Here is a 21,026-nt window from a genome sequence, read left to right on the forward strand (position 1 = left end):
AAAATAAATTTTTGAAGTGAAAACTTCTTTAGGGACGTTTTGCACTTTTTCGACGGGGAAAAAGTATTAAATTACCGACCGTCATTGCTTCAACAAAATAGATTTTTGAAGTGAAAACTTCTTTAGGGACATTGTGCCCTTTGTAGATGGGAAAAAAGTGTTGAATTAGCGACTGTCGTCGCTTCGGCGAAATAAATTTTTGAAATGAAAACTTCTTTAGGGACGTTGTGCACTTTTTGGATGGAGAACTATTGAATTAGCGACCTTCATCGTGACCGTCATTGCTTCGACAAAATAAATTTTTGAAGTGAAAACTTCTTCACGGACGTTGAGAACTTTTTAGATGGGAAAAAGTATTGAGTTTGCGACCGTCATCACTTTGCCGAACTAAATTTCGTACGTATATACAGTGATGAGCACCCTAATAACCGGCAAAATAGCTCAAAAGATGGAAAACATAATACATTGAGCAACAAAAAGAGATGAAACTAGTGGAGGTGGAAATTATCGTTACAAACGTATTAATTAACATTACATTACATAGTTTCCCACCTTTAGACGTCTGTGGCAGGAGTATTTTATAAAATTCTACTGTCACAGTGGCAGTTGTTATACTGCTGTGATACGTCTAAAGGTGAGAAACTATGTAATTTAATGTTATTTTAGACGTTTATAACGAAAATTTCCACCTCCACTAGTTTCATATCTTTTTGTGTCGTAATGTATTATGTTTTCCATCTTTTGAGCTATTTTTCCGGTTATTAGCGCGCTCGTCACTGTATATTATATTATGTGCATTATGTGTATGTATACACAAATAGCATAGAATGTACGCAACGCGTATATAATATAGGTATAGCACTTCCTTTTAGATGGGGAAAAAGCATCGAGCTCGTAATTTATATACTATAAGTTTTCACTTCTGTCAGCACTTTCATGTGTGCTTTCATTTTTTTTATGTACACATTATTTGTACTGAGGTAAGTTAGGTTCAATCGAACTATTTTTGGTCCCAGAATATGTGTTTTAATTTATTACCTGCGTTTTTGGTACACCCTGTATATTTTTATATTAGAACTGTCGTGGGATAAATAACATTACGAAAAAGATCCAATAAAATCAAGGTCATTAATAACTAAAAAGTATGTTTATTTAAAACATTGTACCATTGTAGTACACTTAAAAAACTACGTGTGACAAAAACTTAGAACTATATTTTGGTATTTTAAAAAAATATTCTTAATCTAAGTCTTCCAATGGCTTGATAAAATAGTTTCCAATAATCTTTAATTTAGATTTAAAAGCTTTTTCCTGTAGTAGACTTGTTTTCGGAGCAGTATTGTATGAAGGACGACCAATTTTGGTCGGTTTTCAAAACAGTTCCATTACCAATTACGATTAAAAGGGCCTTCGCTCTTGTTAACGCTACGTTAAGTCGCTAAAAAAAGAGAAAAGTTTTAGTCATCAATGAAATGTTACAAAAGAAAGATCTGGTTCTAATTGTGTATCAGAAATAAATAAGGACATCAGGATATTTTGTCATCTTCGAAGTGGTACAAAGTAATTCAATTTCATTGAGAACACATTGTTTTTGTTAAATCTCAAGTTTTAGCACAAGGCATTTAAAGCAAAAAATATTTTTTTATTTTACTCCACAAGCTCATAGTTTGTTACTCAGCACTGCGGTCCCATATGCCGAAAAGGTGGCCATGAACTTTTAAAAGCTTATATTGTTCACACTTCGGAATGACTTCCGTATTGAGGGTTTTTTACATCGCTGCGATTACTAATCTGACTTTTTTTGAAAAACAAAATGGCGGACCAAACATGGCGGAAAGAAATTAAAAATATCAATCAAAACACAAAATGTTTTGTCAAATTTGGTATTTTAAGGTCACTGATTACAAATCATTATTACAAAACATTATTTTTTGAAAAACAAAATGGCGGATCCAATACGGCCGAAAGACATTCGAATATTTTATTTTAAACGCATATTTTTTTGAAATTTTTTATTATAAGGGATTTTTGAAATTGGTTATTACCAATACATCTTCTTTTTGAAGTACAATATTTAGAACCTATTACTTGGGTACAACCGCCCATACGTAAACAACAATCGCCAGAATCATATAATATGCGTCATTTATTGCGTATTATGCGTATTTAAATAACTGCTAGCAATGCAAAGGCAGTTAAAGGCAGCTAAATCAATGTGACTATGTATCTTCTGACTGTAGTACGTTTTGAGATTAATAAACATTAAAAGCAGAATTATGCAGAATTATGTACCGTTTGAATGTATTTTTACGAAAGTTTGATTATTTCAAGCATATTTTTACTGTTTATTCATTAACAAATTTTATGTATTTATTGGAATCAAAGCTTTAGTCAACTTTCATCTTAAATTAATATGTTCATACTTGAAAAAGGAAAATCTGCTTTACAGCAATAAAATTGATAAACCACAAAACGATTTACAGCGTTTCAAATCTACGCGTTCTTTTTGACTTTCACTGCCAGCCAAAATAAGGACGTACATGACTCACTTGTACCGGGATTATGAATAACAATAGATCCGGTCTTATCCTTATACCTGCGTATTACAACTCTACGATAGTATGAGAAAGTCACTGTAAACATGAAAATCCCTAAATAGGGAATTATTTTAGCTTACGACCACGTTTTCAGCATTTGGAACAACTTTGCGCCGTCCTAGGTGAGAGTGTAAACAAGTTACAGCACGTGGGTTGTGCTCTGGACGAACAACCTACGTGTCTTGGGGAGTCCTGTGTTGCCTGATGTAAAACCTAGGATTATTTTAAACATCACACTCAATTTAATAAACATGCAAATTATATACAACTGTACAACATTTAAAGGGTTTTCATCCCTATATTTTGGTCACTTCAGCATGTTAAAACCTGTAAGAATAACCATCATATATTTTTAGCCGTCAAAATTTCATATTAACGTTTGCTTTCATTAAAATGGTTATAATTATTCCAGATTAACAGCACTGCGATGATGAACTTTTTAGTTCGAAAATATTTTGTGATGTAGCCCTTCAAGGGAATTTTTAAATTAAATATACCCTTTATAAAGCATTTCAACTAAATAATAAAATTGTTTAAATATACCTTTGGATTTTTCAGAAAACCTAAATCACACATCTTGTCAATATGTTCAAATTTACTTGCATTTTTGGATCTCACTGTAGAGATAATGATAACTAGTCTTTCTTTTCCCTGAAACTGCTCCACGGATCCAGTGAGCAAAGAATTCCACTTTTTACTTGCAAAAGCTTCTTTTAACTTCTCAACCTATAAACAAATTAATTATGAGCTATAAAAATATTTAGCTTGTGTAGAATGCTGTATTATCACTAGAGACTGCAATACATGCAACAGTAAAAGAAAACAGCAATATGCAAGATTTTTTAAAGAAAATGTATATACATTTTGCGATTAAAAGCCAATTAATATAATAATAATATCAAATGCCTTCCTTCTAGTATTTAAAAAAGATTAAAACTGCAATAAGATTTAAATGCAAAGACGCAAAGTCATCAATTGTGAAGTATACGCATGTCTGGTTGATTACGAGAAAGATAATGCAAATACTAAAAGAAGACTGAAATTAACAACCAATATCTGAAAAGAATTGGAAACCTTTACTGGAATCAGACAGACAATCTCAGAGTTGAAGGTGAACACACCGAATATACGAAGATCATGCGTGGATTGAGGCAAGCCTACATTTTTACATTTTGTCTCCTTCAATCTCTACTCTGAAAGAATTTTTATCGAAGCTTTGCACCAAACTAAAAAGGGTATTCTGCTAAATGGGTACCAGCTAAACAAACATTAGATACGCAGATGACACCGTAGTATTTGCGGACAACCTAGAAGACTTATAAGCCCTCATGAACAAAATAACGTATTACATTAAAAAATATGGACTCAGTATAAACGTAAACAAGACAAAACTTATAATCATTAACCAGAAAAAGATAAGAGAGGGTAAACTCTATGTGAACCAAACCCCTGTAGAAAGAGTGAATCACTACAACTACCTCGGCACCATAATAAATTAAGAATGGACCAACAACCAAGACATAGCGCGCATCGGAAAACCTAGATCCACTTTCAACTTGATGGGAGCCTTCCTCAAGATCCGCAACCTCTCCCTTGGTATAAAAGTAAGAATACTGCGATACTACGTCTTTTCTGTTTTTTTTATGGTGTTGAATCGTGGACCTTCAACGAAGATATGTGCAAAAAATTGGCATTTGATATATGGCTATCTGGGAGAATAATATCCCGTGGATTGACCGAGTCACAAATGAGGAGGTCCTCATACGAATGAAGGAGAGCCGAGGGGTACTCGGCACCATCAAATCTCGAAAGTTACAATACTTCGGACACATTATGCGAAATGAATCCAGATACGCTCTCCTACAAGACATTCTGCAAGGAAAAATATTTGGAAAGCAGGGTCAGGGAAGAAAAAGAACATCCTTGTTGAAGAATCTCAGAACCTGATTAAACACAACATACAGGGTGATCAACTTCTGTGACAAAGTCCAATATATCTGTTATTATAAAATATATGAATAAAAGTTATAGACACCTTTAATGTACACATTTTAAAATTAGTGAGAAATATACAGTTATGTTTTTTTAAATGGAACACCCTGTATTTTATTCAAAATCTGGTTTCTTTACATTTTTCTGATTAAAAAGATATAACACTTGTCTGGGTTATACTGAGTGTTTCAAAGTTATGAGCACTTTTATCAAAAAATCATACTGATTTGATCGCCCTGTACGATTCTAACAGTATAATATAAACTTATTTCTTTACTGCTGTTGACTGTCAATATTAAAGTAGTTTTGCAACAACGTACAATTTTTTTATCACTACACAAATTGTATACAGGGTAAATCAAAATGCAAATAAAATATTTTCTTCATATTTTTAAATGGAACACCCTGTATTTTATATTACCATCGAAAAGTTCTTTCATTATATTTGCATATCTTTTAAATATTCCCTATACCTAAAGTTATTAGTTTTCGAGATATTTTAGTTTTATTGTTGATAACTCATAGCTATGTTTATTACAGTAAATTAATTACTCTTATTAATATTAGAAACCTCCAATGAGTTTATTAATGATAATTAAAATTAGACTGCATTTCATTTTTTCTCCAAGTTTATGGTAAATTCTATACAATAACGACAATTTTTTATTTACTAACAAAATCATATTAATTTTCCGCGAAGAAATGGGAACTTTAAACTGCTGCAAGTTCTTGTTTATGGTGGCTTTGAAATAATTGACATAAGAACTGTCAGATGTAAGATTTTAATTATTTGTACGTTTTTATTTTTGTTATTGATTATAATTGTTTGCCATATTGTTATAATTGTTACCTAACAATGAATTTTAGTCGTGAAGAAATGACAGGCATGATATAGCTTTTAGGAGAGTGTTTCAAAAACTCATTAGTGGCCATAAGAATTTATAAGGAACGGTATCCACAGCGTCAACAACCAAATAAGAGAGTATGTGAAAACTTATTAGACAGGTTTAATCGTACTGGTTCTCTTTATGAAGCAAAGGAAAAAAACAAAAATTATTATTACGGATGAAAATGAATTAAATGTTTTACTGCCTGTGACGGAAAATCCTCATACAAGTATTCAAAATATTACAAGAGAGCAAGATATAAGTTATGGATATATCCAAAACATATTCAAGAAAAACAACATGCACCCATATCATATACAATTACATCAGGAACTTGTTGGGGATGATTTCGAACGAAGAGTACAATTTTGTTAATGGTCAAAACAACAAATAGTTATCCAGAGAGGTTTTTTGAGTTTGTTTCTTTTTTTTTGGAGACGAGGCAACATTCCACAAAAATGGTAGTGTAAACAGACACAATTTTCATTATTATTCCACAATCAATCCGTACTGTGCTCAGACACATAATCAAACGAGATGGTCCTTAAATGTTTGGGGTGGAATCGCAGGCAATTACGTTATAGGTCCTTTTTTCTTTGAGGAATCGGTAAATGGTGCGGTTAATTTAAATTTTCTAGTGAATCGTTTACCTATTCTACTTGAAAATGTACCATTAAACATCCGCCAACATATGTGGTACCTAAACGACGGAGCCCCTGCTCACCACAACGCACTTGTCAACGGTGAACTCGATGAACTATTTCCTGAAAGATGGATAGGAAGAGATGGGCCAGTTCACTGGCCACCCAGATCACCAGAATTAAACAAAGTTATCTTCTTTTTTTTGGGTTATATTAAAGACGTAGTGTACAACTCCAACAATAGTAGTTGACGATACGAAAATAAGGATTCAAAACGCCTTTCAAAGTGTTACACAACAAATGCTTACAAACATAAGGTCTTTCGAAGCTCGTCTCCAGGCTTGTGTAGACGTTATGGGAGGTCCTTTTGAACACCTTTTATAACATAAGAAGTACGTTGAACATTTTTTTTATTTAATTTAGTTTTTTTTTAATAAAATATTGTTATTAACTAAGCAATACATGTTGTTATCAACAATAAAAATAAAATATCTCGAAAACTAATAACTCTAGGTATAGGGAATATTTAAAAGATATGTAAGTATAGTGACAGAACTTTTCGATAATAATATAAAATACAGGGTGTTCCATTTAAAATCATGAAGAAAATATTGTATTTACATTTTGACTTACCCTGTATACAATTTGTATAGTTATAAAAAAATTGTACATTGTTGCAAAACTACTTTAATATTGACAGTCAAAAGTATTAAAAAATAAATTTATATTACACCGTTAGAAACATACAGGTCGATCAAATCAGTATGATGTTTTAATAAAAGTGCTCGTAACTTTGAAACACTCAGTATAACCCTAGACAAGTCTTACATCTGTAGAATCAGAAAAATGTAGAGAAACCAGATTTTTAATAAAATACAGGGTGTTCCATTTAAAAAAACATAACTTTGGTTTGGCACCGTGTTATGGAGGACCCTGTATATTTCTCACTAATTTTAAAATATGTACATTAAAGGTGTCTATAACTTTTATTAACAACTTTTTTTCATATATTGTTTAATAACAGATATATTGGACTTTGTCACAGAAGTTGATCACCCTGTATGTATAGCTTTTTCGCGCTGTTGCAGATAGGATTAAAATTGTCATGATGATGGCCAACATTCATCACGCAGGAAGAAGAAGAAGATTAAAATACAATTTTGACATTTACTTATTTTACTATATAAAATAACAAAATTTTAAGAAATGCAGAACCTGTCATACTTGTAGTAGATAGACCATAGATATAACAGAATAGATTAGGCCAGTTCGAAAAATAGCGTAACGCGGAACAGTTCCGGTCGGTGGTCTATCTATCTCTCTCTACCGATGCTTAGCTTTCTCTCTCTAGCATATGATGGCCGCCGCCTGTGTGTCACTGTCGTTCCGTTATTCCCACCTCTTGGTAGATACGCTCACACTCGCACGACAGACAAAGATAGCTAGACCACCGTACTTGATATCGGCGTTACACCCCGGTGCATTGAGTGGCATATGACTAGCCTGATCTATTTTCTTTACATATCTCTGAGATAGACACAGACTATACTAAAATCATAATAAAGATGAAGAAATAAACAAACCAAGACGCATTGACTGTGACGAGGAGTACTCGCGAATCATGATTTACAATGTATAACTACTTATAATATACTGTTTTACTTGGGATTTACAATGTACCTATATACTGTTATATTTCTATTTGATATGAAAATTAAATTTTGATAATTATAAACAAAATTCAATTTAATATAAAATATTTTCAATTTTCTCAACCACGGGCATATAAATTTAGAACAACCTGTATACAACAAATTGTTATGTTTAATTTTAAGAAGTGATTAGAAGAAGCTTACGAAACTCGGGACAATGCGCCGAGAATAAACAAAGTGAATGACGCGTAACATTATCGTTGTTCGCGGAAGGTTCGATCATTAGCCTATGCTAAATAAGACTCAGTTGAAATAGATAATAGGTCATTATCGTTGTTCGCGGAAGGTTCGATCATTAGCCTATGCTAAATAAGACTCAGTTGAAGTAGATAATAGGTCATTAAATTTTGTAAATAGTAGAAAGTAATTTTAGAATGGGAATTAACTATTTTTTTTTGAAATCCATTAAGCATATTTAGAAAGATTAAAAATTGGTTTTGAGGAATACTGCGAATGAAAGTTGGTGGTGGAAGGTTGATTTGTGAATCTGGAAGGGATATTTAGAAAGTAGGTGAATGACTGAAAATAGAGATCAGAATGTTTTGAGCTGTTGAGAAGTGAAGTCCAGTAGTAGACGGTAGTGTACGGAGAGTGAGAAAGCCGGTGTAGTTCCGTGAGTGTGGAGTATCTATCGTGGAACGAGAGGTAGGCCAGGTCGAGAGTAAAGAACCTCCTTGAGCCAAGAGTGTCCCGGTAGCTGATTGAAGTTTCGAAAAAGGTAGAAACACGGCATCACGACAGAAGCAGGAACGGGAGCTATACGAGCTAGTTTTCAAAGGAGAACATTACTGGAAGCCAGGACGAGGTTTTGATCGCAGCCAAGGATAGCAGGAAACGGGTCTTGTGTGAAGACATTCTCAGTTCACCAGAAAAAGGTCAGTCTCATTTGTTTGGACATGAATGTATGGGTTTTTCGTATTAAATACCACATTTAAAATTGAAGAACATAATCAATAATATCAGAAAAGCTTCATCAAACTGAAATAGAATTGTTGCTAATAAATCCTAATAGTTAAATGTTAATAAAAACTTTCAATTGGAAACCAAAAGGAAATAAGATTCCCATGTGTAAATGTTATGTTTAAGAATAATAAGATATAGCAAATATTAAGCAGTGATTGCCATTTAAATAAAATAAACAATATTTTGATTATAATTGTAACCCATATGTGTGTATTATTTTACTCTTTTCTTTCCTATCCCGATTAGGAACCATTGAGAAATACTTAGAAGCCACGTAAGTAAGTAATTAATTTTAAAAAAAGCCCTGAGATTGAAAACATATTGATATGTGATCTGGTAAATTAATTAGATTATTATAAATGCATTGATTAAATTAAATGACATATAAGAATATTATCTCATATCAATAATCAAGATCACATCAACTGTCGTCCAACGTGGAAAGCATTGAAAAGTATTTCTAGTGGCAAATTTGAAGGATAGAAAGAGTAAAGCCGGTGTTTGAAGATTTATATGCCTGTGGTAAAAAGTGAGATACTTACATTTGATAACATAAAATTTTAGATCTCTTTAGGTACAAATTTTACATAACTGATTTAATAATTTACTTTTACGATATTTACATTTGATATATTTATTGACAATTTATAATATTTGGGTGAGAAAAAGTCGTCTTGGTAACATACTAGTAAAATTTCATATTTGGCGGGGATAGTACTTCTTGAAAACAAATGTCTGTGACAAGAAGCCAAAGCAAAGACAACAAAAAACAAAAAGAACATTCAGACCAAGAAGATATTTTAGACACGACAATCATGGCATCAGAAAATCAGGAATTATCAGGAATAGATAAACTATTACAACTGATGCAACTCCAGTCACAAAAACTGGATGACAATCAAAGAGAAACACAACCAAAAGGGATGAAAATCAACGTGAAACGAAACAAGCCATGGAAGAAACATCAAAGAAAATGGATAAAGTGGAGCAAAAAATGGATGAAACACAACAAAAAATGGATGAAACACAACAAAAATTGGATCAAAAAATGGATGAAACACAACAAAAAATGAAACAAGCAATAGAAGAGAACAACAAGAAAATGGAGGAACGCATAGGAAAGTATGAAAAGGAAGTAAAAGGATGTTTGACAACAATGAAAAACGAGATGAAAGAACAAGAAATGAAAATTCAAAATAAAATAAAGGAGATAACGAATTGCCAGAAAAAAGAAATGGAAAGTTTGGAAAACAAGTTGCAAAACGCTATTCAAGCAGACATAGAAGAAGTGGAAAGAAAGATTGCGGAAATCAATACTCAACAAAATGTCGGAGAAAGAAGAGAAATGGTTATACATAGCACAGATGACGTGAAGATAAGGTTTGGCGGGGACGTAAGAAGATTACACCCAGTGCCGTTCATAAATAGCCTGAAAAAGAAAATACAACACATCGGAAATTTCGAAACAGCAAAAGAAACTATCAGAAACCATCTCAAATATGAAGCAAGCCTATGGTTCGATAGTAAAGAAGAAGAATTCGGCAATTGGCAACAATTTGAACAAAAATTTTTGAATTATTTCTGGGGAAAAGTCCAACAATTGGAAATTAACAAGGAATTGCAAAATGGGAAATACAATGATAGGATGGGGGTATCAGAAAGGACATATGCTTTACAAATTTACAATAATGCAAAGCATTTACAATATAATTACTCATCGGAACAATTAGTCGAACTGATTGCAAGACATTTCGAGGAAACGCTGGAAGACCATATCACATTGCAAAATTACAAAGACATAGATAGTTTATGCCAATTCCTACAAATAAGAGAATCACGTCTAAGAGAAAGAAAATCAAGAAGGTCGCGAGAAGATTACAGGCCCCGAGAAACACAAGATTACAGAGATAGAAATCAAAATAGGAGGGACTATACAAGACGAGATTTTAATCCCAGAAGGGAAAACGAAAATAGAGACAACGGAAGAGGAAATTATGAACAAAGAAATAGGCAATGGAATGAGGATAGAAATCGAGAATACCAGAATAGAAACACCACACGCTCAAATCAAGAAAACAGAAATAATGGTAGACAAAATGAACAGGGATATCGAGAAAACCGAAACAGATCCGACAGACCAAGAGAAAATAGAAGAGAAGTAAATAATACCCAGACAGATGAATATGACGGAGAGAGACATTATGACGAAAATATAAACAACGATGAGCAACCGGCGTCTTTTCACGACGGCGCTCACTAAAAACCAAAAATCAAACAGGAATCTTTTGTCACCCCAAGGAGTTTATTAAAATGGCAGGAAACAACGAAAAGAAAAATGGAGTTAATTTAAAATTTGTGGATGGATTTATCAACGAGAAACCAATTAAAATTATGATAGACACTGGATCTGAAATAACATTGGTCAACAGAAAACTAATAGAAGAAGTTAACTTAACAAATTTAATTTACAAAATACCTAGGGTAAATTTAGTGGGCGCAAACAAACGGACATTGGCAACTATAAATGAAGGCATACGAGTAATGGTACGACTGGGTAAGAAGATGTATGCACTACAATGTGTAATAATGCCAAACATGTCACATGACATGATAGTAGGAGTTGACGAATTGGCAGAAAAACATGTAGTGATAGATTTTAAAAATAATACGATGAATCTAACAGAAGAAAAAGAAGAAGAACAGGACAAGGAACAGGAGAAACAAAATACGGACGAATCAGGTAAAGAACAAACAGTGGAAATGAATTTGGCAACGAAGAAAGGACAAAGAAGAAAAGGGAGAAAAAGTCAGAAAAAGACAAAAGAAAATGAAACCTGTGGCTCCTCAAAAGAAGAGTTGAGCCCAGAAGAAGAAAATTTGAGAGTATCAGAAACAAAGGAAACCTGGGATTCCTCAAAAGAAGAGACGAGCTCAGGAGAAGAAGAAATAAAGCTAAAAAATGAAAGCGAAAAAGATATGATCGAAACAGTGGCATTTGAAGAGGAGGCATATGAAAACGAGGATGCAGAATACACGGTAAAAGTATGTGAAAAATCTGAGGAAAAAGACAGAAGATTGATATGGGAAAAAGGGAAAGACAACATAATAGCCGACACTCTAACACAGGATGAGGACACTGAAAATAAGGAAACAATTACTCTACAGGTGGGACTAATTAGAGTAATACAAGGAGAAGGGGTATAAGACGTAGATTAAAGTAAGGAAATATACAGGGAGTTGGTTTTGCCTCGAGAAAATTTATTTAAAAATGCAGATAAATTTTATCGAATACAAGGCGGGGATTTGTTATATTTCTATTTGATATGAAAATTAAATTTTGATAATTATAAACAGAATTCAATTTAATATAAAATATTTTCAATTTTCTCAACCACGGGCATATAAATTTAGAACAACCTGTATACAACAAATTGTTATGTTTAATTTTAAGAAGTGATTAGAAGAAGCTTACGAAACTCGGGACAATGCGCCGAGAATAAACAAAGTGAATGACGCGTACCATTATCGTTGTTCGCGGAAGGTTCGATCATTAGCCTATGCTAAATAAGACTCAGTTGAAATAGATAATAGGTCATTATCGTTGTTCGCGGAAGGTTCGATCATTAGCCTATGCTAAATAAGACTCAGTTGAAGTAGATAATAGGTCATTAAATTTTGTAAATAGTAGAAAGTAATTTTAGAATGGGAATTAACTATTTTTTTTTTGAAATCCATTAAGCATATTTAGAAAGATTAAAAATTGGTTTTGAGGAATACTGCGAATGAGAGTTGGTGGTGGAAGGTTGATTTGTGAATCTGGAAGGGATATTTAGAAAGTAGGTGAATGACTGAAAATAGAGATCAGAATGTTTTGAGCTGTCGAGAAGTGAATTCCAGTAGTAGACGGTAGTGTACGGAGAGTGAGAAAGCCGGTGTAGTTCCGTGAGTGTGGAGTATCTATCGTGGAACGAGAGGTAGGCCAGGTCGAGAGTAAAGAACCTCCTTGAGCCAAGAGTGTCCCGGTAGCTGATTGAAGTTTCGAAAAAGGTAGAAACACGGCATCACGACAGAAGCAGGAACGGGAGCTATACGAGCTAGTTTTCAAAGGAGAACATTACTGGAAGCCAGGACGAGGTTTTGATCGCAGCCAAGGATAGCAGGAAACGGGTCTTGTGTGAAGACATTCTCAGTTCACCAGAAAAAGGTCAGTCTCATTTGTTTGGACATGAATGTATGGGTTTTTCGTATTAAATACCACATTTAAAATTGAAGAACATAATCAATAATATCAGAAAAGCTTCATCAAACTGAAATAGAATTGTTGCTAATAAATCCTAATAGTTAAATGTTAATAAAAACTTTCAATTGGAAACCAAAAGGAAATAAGATTCCCAAGATATAGCAAATATTAAGCAGTGATTGCCATTTAAATAAAATAAACAATATTTTGATTATAATTGTAACCCATATGTGTGTATTATTTTACTCTTGTCTTTCCTATCCCGATTAGGAACCATTGAGAAATACTTAGAAGCCACGTAAGTAAGTAATTAATTTTAAAAAAAGCCCTGAGATTGAAAACATATTGATATGTGATCTGGTAAATTAATTAGATTATTATAAATGCATTGATTAAATTAAATGACATATAAGAATATTATCTCATATCAATAATCAAGATCACATCAATACATTGTAAATTCCAATTCCATGTACATTGTAAATTATGATTTGGGAGTGCTCCTCTAAGCGTGTCTTGGTTTCTTTATTTTTAGTGCATCTTTATTGTGATTTTAGTATAGTGTTATCGTAATCAAAAAATTGACAATAATCTTTTGTTTTCCAAAATTTACAATTTAAATATTATGCTTTCTATCTGTGTATAAATGTTTTTCAATGGAGAAACTTCTTTCAACATCATCAGAACTTATTGGTGCATTTTTAAACTTATGTTGGAAGGTAATAGTTCGAGATCTGCTAGCTATAGGATCACCTTGATGAATTTTAGCAACTTTGACCAATACCAAATGAAGGGTACAGGGGAAGAACGCCAATAGTTCATTTGGATTTTTTAGAGAAACTTGAAAGTTCATATTTGTTAACTATTATAAAGTCAAAGTTAAAGAGAAATAATCAGTTAGATTAAAAAAATAATGATAAAATACTAAATACTTAAACTTTATATCATATTATATTGACATTCAATAAGCTAAAATTAATCTTTTGTCAGGGTTCTTGAGATAAATCCAAATGGACTATTGCCGTTCTTCCCCTGTACCCTTTAAATGCAAAAGAATTAATGGATACTTCGCAAATCATACCTTGGAGCTCCTTGAATAGGAAATGGAACTGCGACGTAAAAATAAAAATTAGCAATATCTAAAACTGTCTTCGGTAAATATATTGACTATCTCTCGTCTTTCAGCTGTGTGTTAAGTAACACCGAGCCTATTATTGTTATATAAATACTTATTTTTATATTTCTGGATATATTTGAGAATTGAAAAGGGGATTTAGTCGAAATTGGCACCTGTCGGCCGTACAAATTTTCCTTTTATCTCTGCGATCATCTATTTCCAATTTGGAGGATTTCTCAGGTATAAGAGCTCTTGTCGTCAATACTTCTCCAGTCTTAATTATAATTTCAGCATAATATGGTGCCATATGGCAGCTTACTATATAGTAAATAATAAACTGCGAGGCATAAGTTAGGGATATATAAAATAATGCTCATTTTCGTATTTGATTGTTTCGTGAACAGATTCACGGATTCCACAATTTTTTTTATTATTTTAGATTTTTCTTTAGTATTTACACAATAGGGATGTTCACAAAAAATTAAAAAGTCATTTCAAACAGGTAAAACGATTAAGAAACACCCTAGGAATAATTGTCCAAAATTTCAACAAAATTGAAAAAGCCTTTCTATAAAAAATCTTTATTAGAAATCTAGCATTATTTTAAATTTCAAGAACGCTTCTCTATTGGCCTGACGTCACTAGTTGCATACCCCAAGCGCGCGCCATTCTCATAGTGTTACTGTTTACCTGTTTGACGTTTCAGGTCATTTTTTATTTTGTTCTCTTCTTTTTTATCAGGGTTAAAGTGGAGTTTTATAGTGAATTTGTTTAGTTTAAATGGATAGACTGTTTGTAAGGACATATTTTGGGTTTTACAAAAATAAACAAATAAAATGGAAGAAGGTTTTCAGAAAGCCGATTCGTATAAACTACCGACTGTAGTGTAGATGTAACAATGGTTTATGATTTATTGGCATCTTGTAAAAAAATAAATCTACCACAGCTTTACTGAGTTTATATTCCATATAACTTTCCATGTCTTCTTTAAGCTAAAACAATAAATGCTTAATACTCCACAAAAAAAATAGAGAAAGTTGTATGCATGCATTGTACGCATGCATATTGTATACATACATTGGCTGGTTATTACTTTACCTTGGTTAGGTGTATTAAAAATATTTTTATTCTTCTTCATGTGCCTTGTCCGTTGTGGACGTTGGCTATCATCATGGCAATTTTAATTTCATTTGAGGCGTTTCTGAATAACTCGATCGATTTTTGTCCAAATCATTGGCGTAAGTTTTTAAGTCATGAGTGTCTTTTCTTCCGGGTCCGCGTTTGCTCTCTATTTTACCTTGAGTTATCAGTTGGAGTATACGATATTTATCATGCCTCATGATATGACCGAAATATTTAAGATTTCGTTTCTTAACTGTAAAAGAGATTTCTTTTTGTTTTCCCATTCGACGCAATACCTATACGTTGGTGTGGGTCGCCCAGGATATTTTGAGGATACGTGGGTACACCCACATCTCGAATGCCTCTAGCTTTTTCATTAATGTTTCCATTATTGTCCAGGCCTCTGCGCCATATAGCAAGACCGGAAATAATAACATTTTAGCAGCCGCATTTTTAGTGGGAGAGATATTATGTCGCAATGGGTGAAAATATTTCTCATGCATGTTGTTAACTGTTGCTATGTCCTTTTCAACTCTATATCTTATTTCGGTTGTTTCGTATTTCGAGTTGACAACTGTTCCAAGGTAAAAAATATTTTTGAACTTGGGTATTATACATTTTCATTTCAACCAATCTTTTCACTAAATTATTAATGATTTTAATATAATATAAAGTCATACCTACATCCACATGTAGTTATTTCAAGGTTTACTTTTACTGTATGTATTATTAGAATCCCGTTTTTAGGAATATCCCAGTTTAAGGAATACAAATTTGAGGTCCCGAAACTTTTTCATTTACTCTTTAAGGGGGTAGGTGCAAAATCTTGGTCCAATGCTATTTAAATTCATTCATTTTTTTCGAATCCTGAGAAAACTAATAAGTATTTTTGAAAAATGTAAATGCAGAAAGAACAATTACATTATTACCAAGGGCCGAAAGTCTCTCGAAAACTTCTATAATGTTTATTTTATTAAGTTAGTTCTTTAAGTTAGTTATTTTAAGTTCTAGCTGCAACAAACCATTTCTTTTTCTGTTTTAAATTGGCTGGAACGGTAATAAAAATCTTGTCAGAACTGATTTTTGATGTATTTACACACCCAGGAACAAAACACCACTTATTTGGCTTATTTTTAATAAAAATACGCAAAAAAACTGCGCACATTCAAATACACTGAGTAAATAAGTATACAAAACTAGTCGTCGATCAAAGACGTTACGACTGCTGACGTCACAGACCGTAGCCTCGCTGCAGGGTACCGTTTTTCTAGCCTCCAAGAAAATCAACATTATGAACTCATTTATCTTAAAAAATATACATTTTTAAACAGTTTTATGATTGTTACGTTTTTGTATACCTTGTAATCTATTGAATTTAACTATATTTAAAAATTAGTGAACATCCCTAACCTCCTTTTTTGTACTTAAACCGGGTGGCAGAAAAGAAATGTTTTTCTTGTGTAAATTTTGAGACACCCTGTAGGGAGGACGAGGTACAAATGTGAGTATACATTGAAATCATATTATACTCTTATGTTTTGTGTGTGAATATTGTTTTTTAAATGTCCCTAATATCTTTAGAGACAAAGAATATAGACGGTTTTGTAGCTTGACATGTGTTTTAACCGAAATAAAAGTTTGAGGCACCCTGTAGGGAGGAAATGGTACAAAGGTGGATATAAATCGATACTATGTTGTAGTCATATATTCTGTGAACATTTTATTTTTTTAATTTCTTGGATATCTGTAATAACAAAGAAACTAGGCGGTTTTACTTTTTAACCCATCAAGGACGGGTTTTAAAATTTTTTTAAATTAGAATAATTTTAAACAAATTATTAAAGTAAATTATTAGTAATGCTTAAAACAACAAGAAATAATTACGTTTGTTATCTATTTTTCTCAAAATAGTATGTTGCCATATGGCAAAGTTAGTCTCCTGTAAGATCCAAAAATAAACACTTGCTAGAAAACATGAATTGTTTTTAATTAGTTACAAAAGTGAATATTAAATTCAAATCGTGTGTGAAAATTAACATTGCTACTTATACATACTCCAACTTTTCAAAATAAACATAATTTTCTATATCCCTAACTTATGCCTCGCAGTATATTTTATACGATATACTTAGAATCGTAATTCATCTGAGGTTAGAGGATTCAAATATATCTCCTTCCTTGAGTAGGTATGCATTATTCTGTCTTTTTCGCCATAATTTGCCAGTACCTACTGTGTCTTCATATAAGTAGTTCCGCTAGGAGACCATCGACTTAAGCTACTTTCTGTACACATTGTATGTATATTGAAATTCATGAGAGTAGTGAATGTTTCAAATATTTCTGCTACGTTAAGTTAAAAAAGATTATTATTTCAGCTTTCCACTTTTATGACGTTTTTAAAAGCATTTTTTGATTAAAAGTTCTCAACTCCAGACGTTTCCTATTAATCCCTATTTCACAGACAGAAGCAACTAAACTCGAAGAACTATAAATCATGTAGATGTGGGTTTTATGTTTTATGCGTTTCATTAGTCGAAAATTATAATTTCTTGTACAACTATTAGAGGTACATGGGTAAAAGAGAAGAAAATTTATGACACTGACGAGGGTGATGTATTTAGAATATACACTACCAAAGACCTTAAAGTTTTACTAAATACAATATATCTTTTGATATATCTGTGATTTGGGAATTAATTAATCAGATATTAAATACTTAATTTATATTTAAAATAATATACGGAGATACATAAATAATAAACATATAAGTGGGAAATCTGCTTGCCGGAATAAAAGGTACCTATAACAAAATAATAGTGAATTATAATAAAAATCGCTTTGATATAATATGTTTTATTATAATATTAAAAATGTTAATTATCCTAACAAGAAAAAAGTTCGAGGAGAAAGGCATTAACAAAGTTTTTCAGTTAATGTTTTGTGATCAGTTTGATCATATACATATAACATGATTGTCAACAGAATGTTTCTTTAAAGTTTGACCCCGGTGATTGAGATACCTATTGAGCAGGTCTTTATGTGGTTAATAGGAGATGATAATAGATGAATAGTCCGGGCAGGACCTTTAGAACCTTTTTTGTTTTAAATTTTATGTAGAACATTTTTCTATAGAAAATTCCTTACGCTAAAGCATAGTTTTAGAAATATTGACGAAAAACGTAAAAAAACTACTAATTTACCGGCTTCTCTCCCATCTCCCTCCCAAACCGGACGCTCAAAATGGTGTAACTTTTTACTGAACAATTTGTGGACCGTATAGAACATTTTGGTGTTGGAGGAAAACTTTTACTTTGGATGTTTGGGTTAGGCCTTTTTTTGGACCAGTTATACTATACTACCTCCGTAACTTTGGAACCATTCATTTTAGGAAGATTATGCATAGGGCCTTTTTTATTTCAAATTTAATATAGAACAATTTTGTATAGAAGGTTGTTCATGCTAAACCGCATAGTTTTAGAAATATTGGCGAAAAACTTAAAAAACTACGAATTTACCGATTTCTCCCCCTCTCCCCCCAAAACCCGACGCTCAAAATGGTGTGACTTTTTTCTGGACATTGTGTGGACCATATAGAACAATTTGGTGTTGAAGGATAACTTTCACTTTGGATGTCTGGGTTATGCCATCTTTTGGATCAACTGGGGTGGGGTGTGGGGTGTAATGCTAGTTCGCCTCCATGTGGTGTACCCTGGGTAACGCTTAATGAACTAGCAAAAATTTGGCGGCAGACGAACGAAAAACAAAAACAATATCCTGCCAACATCACAGATCACAAACAGAAATCTTATCTATACGTAAACATACGATGGGAACAAATAAAGGTTCTTCTCAGAACCAACTGACTAGAGATCTCGGACCGTGTATCCGAGTCTGTCACCTTAACATCGAGGGCATAAGCCAGGCAAAATGCCAAGTGTTGCAAAAAATCCTACACGATAACGACATTGACCTGGTTGCCATACAAGGGACCCATACTGAAGACAAAGTCCAGCTTGATTTAAGGGGAAAGATACCTGGCTACGATTTACTGGGAGCCACCTATGATAAACATTACGGCGTCGCAACCTACATTCGCTGCAATATAGAAAATGGTTTCCTACTTTCTGCTTCCAATGAAAATAATATACATGAAGTAGTCACCAAGATTGGAGATATTACCGTAGTTAACATATACAAACCTCCAGCCACTACATGGAACCCAGAAGTGCTAAAGACTCATCCACATCCTACTATATACATCGGCGACTTCAACAGCCACCACGAAATGTGGAAGTACACCACGAATGATGAAAATGGGGAGGCACTAGTAGAATGGTCCGAAGAGCAAAACACATACCTAGTTTTTGATGCCAAAGACAGAGGAACATTTAAATCAGCTGCATGGAGAAAAGAATATAACCCAGACCTATGTTTTGTCTCAAAAGATACCAATGACAGACCACTAACAACTGCGAGAAGTGTCCTTGCAGACTTCCCACATACTCAACATCGTCCGGTGCTTATCACCATCGGAATATCAATTCCAATAATTAGATCATATCCTCGACCCAGGTGGAATCTTAGAAAAGCAAACTGGAAGAAGTTCTCTGAACAACTAGACCGGACCTTCAGCTGGGTCCCTCCAACCAGCAAACATTATGAGAGGTTTGTGGGCGCAGTAATAAGCACTGCCAATAAAACCATCCCTAGGGGGTATCGCAAAGAATATGTGCCTGGATGGACTGAAACATGTGAAGACTTATACACGAAGTTTCTCGAAAGTGGTGACCGAGAAATAGCCGATGAGCTTTTACACAACATCGATACAGCTAGACGCCAAAAATGGATAAAGACTGTCGAAAACCTTGACTTCAAAAAATCAAGCCGGCAGGCATGGTCCTTGTTGCGGGAAATTGGAGGAGTTAACCAGCTGGAATCCAGAGAGTCTAAAATGTCTCCTAACAAGGTTGCCTCCCATATAGTATCTCTATCCAGAGCTCCACGAGATCGAACACATACTACCAACGTGAAAAGAGACTTAAGGGCATTAAAACAAATGAACAGAACGAACTCCGAATATTCAGCAAGAATACTTATTTCTGAAATCACACATGCGCTGAAAGAAATGAAATCAGGTAAAGCACCTGGCTTTGATGGTATCCATCCAGAGTTCTTGATACACAGTGGTGCATACACGAAACAGTGGCTTGCAATGTTCTTTAATGATATACTTCAGTCAGGTAACATTCCTTTCTCACTTAAGCGAACAAAGATAATTGCAATTCCGAAACCGGGCAAATCAAACGATAAGCCAGAAAACTACCGCCCCATAGCTCTACTCAGCATGGTATATAAACTATTAGAAAAGCTTCTCCTCAACAGAATTAGTCACAGGATACTAGAAAATGTCCCCATTGAACAAGCTGGCTTCCGCCCTCATCGAAGCTGTACGGACCAAGTGCTGTCATTAACAACTTTTATAGAAGCTAGTTTTCAAAAGAAACAAAAGACAGCAACAGTATTTATAGATCTAACAGCAGCATATGATACTGTTTGGAGACAGGGATTAATATATAAACTGGCCCGCATTATCCCCTGCAGAAAGATAATTAACCTCATTGACAACATGCTGACCAACAGAGCCTTCCAGGTTATAATGGGAAAGGAGACGAGTAGACAGATGAAACTTAACAATGGTCTTCCACAGGGTTCTGTCCTTGCCCCTTTACTTTTCAGCCTCTATATTGCTGACATG

General features: G+C 33.4%; 1 protein-coding gene across 1 annotated transcript in view; it reads right to left on the reverse strand.

The window, feature by feature from the left end:
- Positions 1–1,128: 1,128 nt before the first annotated feature.
- The window catches only part of LOC126882762 (putative helicase mov-10-B.1), a 190,047-nt gene continuing 170,149 nt past the window's right edge, over positions 1,129–21,026 (reverse strand). The window contains exons 14-15 of the mRNA XM_050647766.1: positions 3,141–3,323; positions 1,129–1,438 (exon numbers count right to left, since the gene is read on the reverse strand). Of these exons, the coding sequence (XP_050503723.1) occupies positions 1,298–1,438; positions 3,141–3,323 (324 nt within the window). The 3' untranslated portion in view covers positions 1,129–1,297. The remainder of the gene's footprint in view (positions 1,439–3,140; positions 3,324–21,026) is intronic.

This window comes from Diabrotica virgifera, chromosome 1, assembly GCF_917563875.1.
Source record: "Diabrotica virgifera virgifera chromosome 1, PGI_DIABVI_V3a".
NCBI classification, from domain to species: domain Eukaryota; kingdom Metazoa; phylum Arthropoda; class Insecta; order Coleoptera; family Chrysomelidae; genus Diabrotica; species Diabrotica virgifera.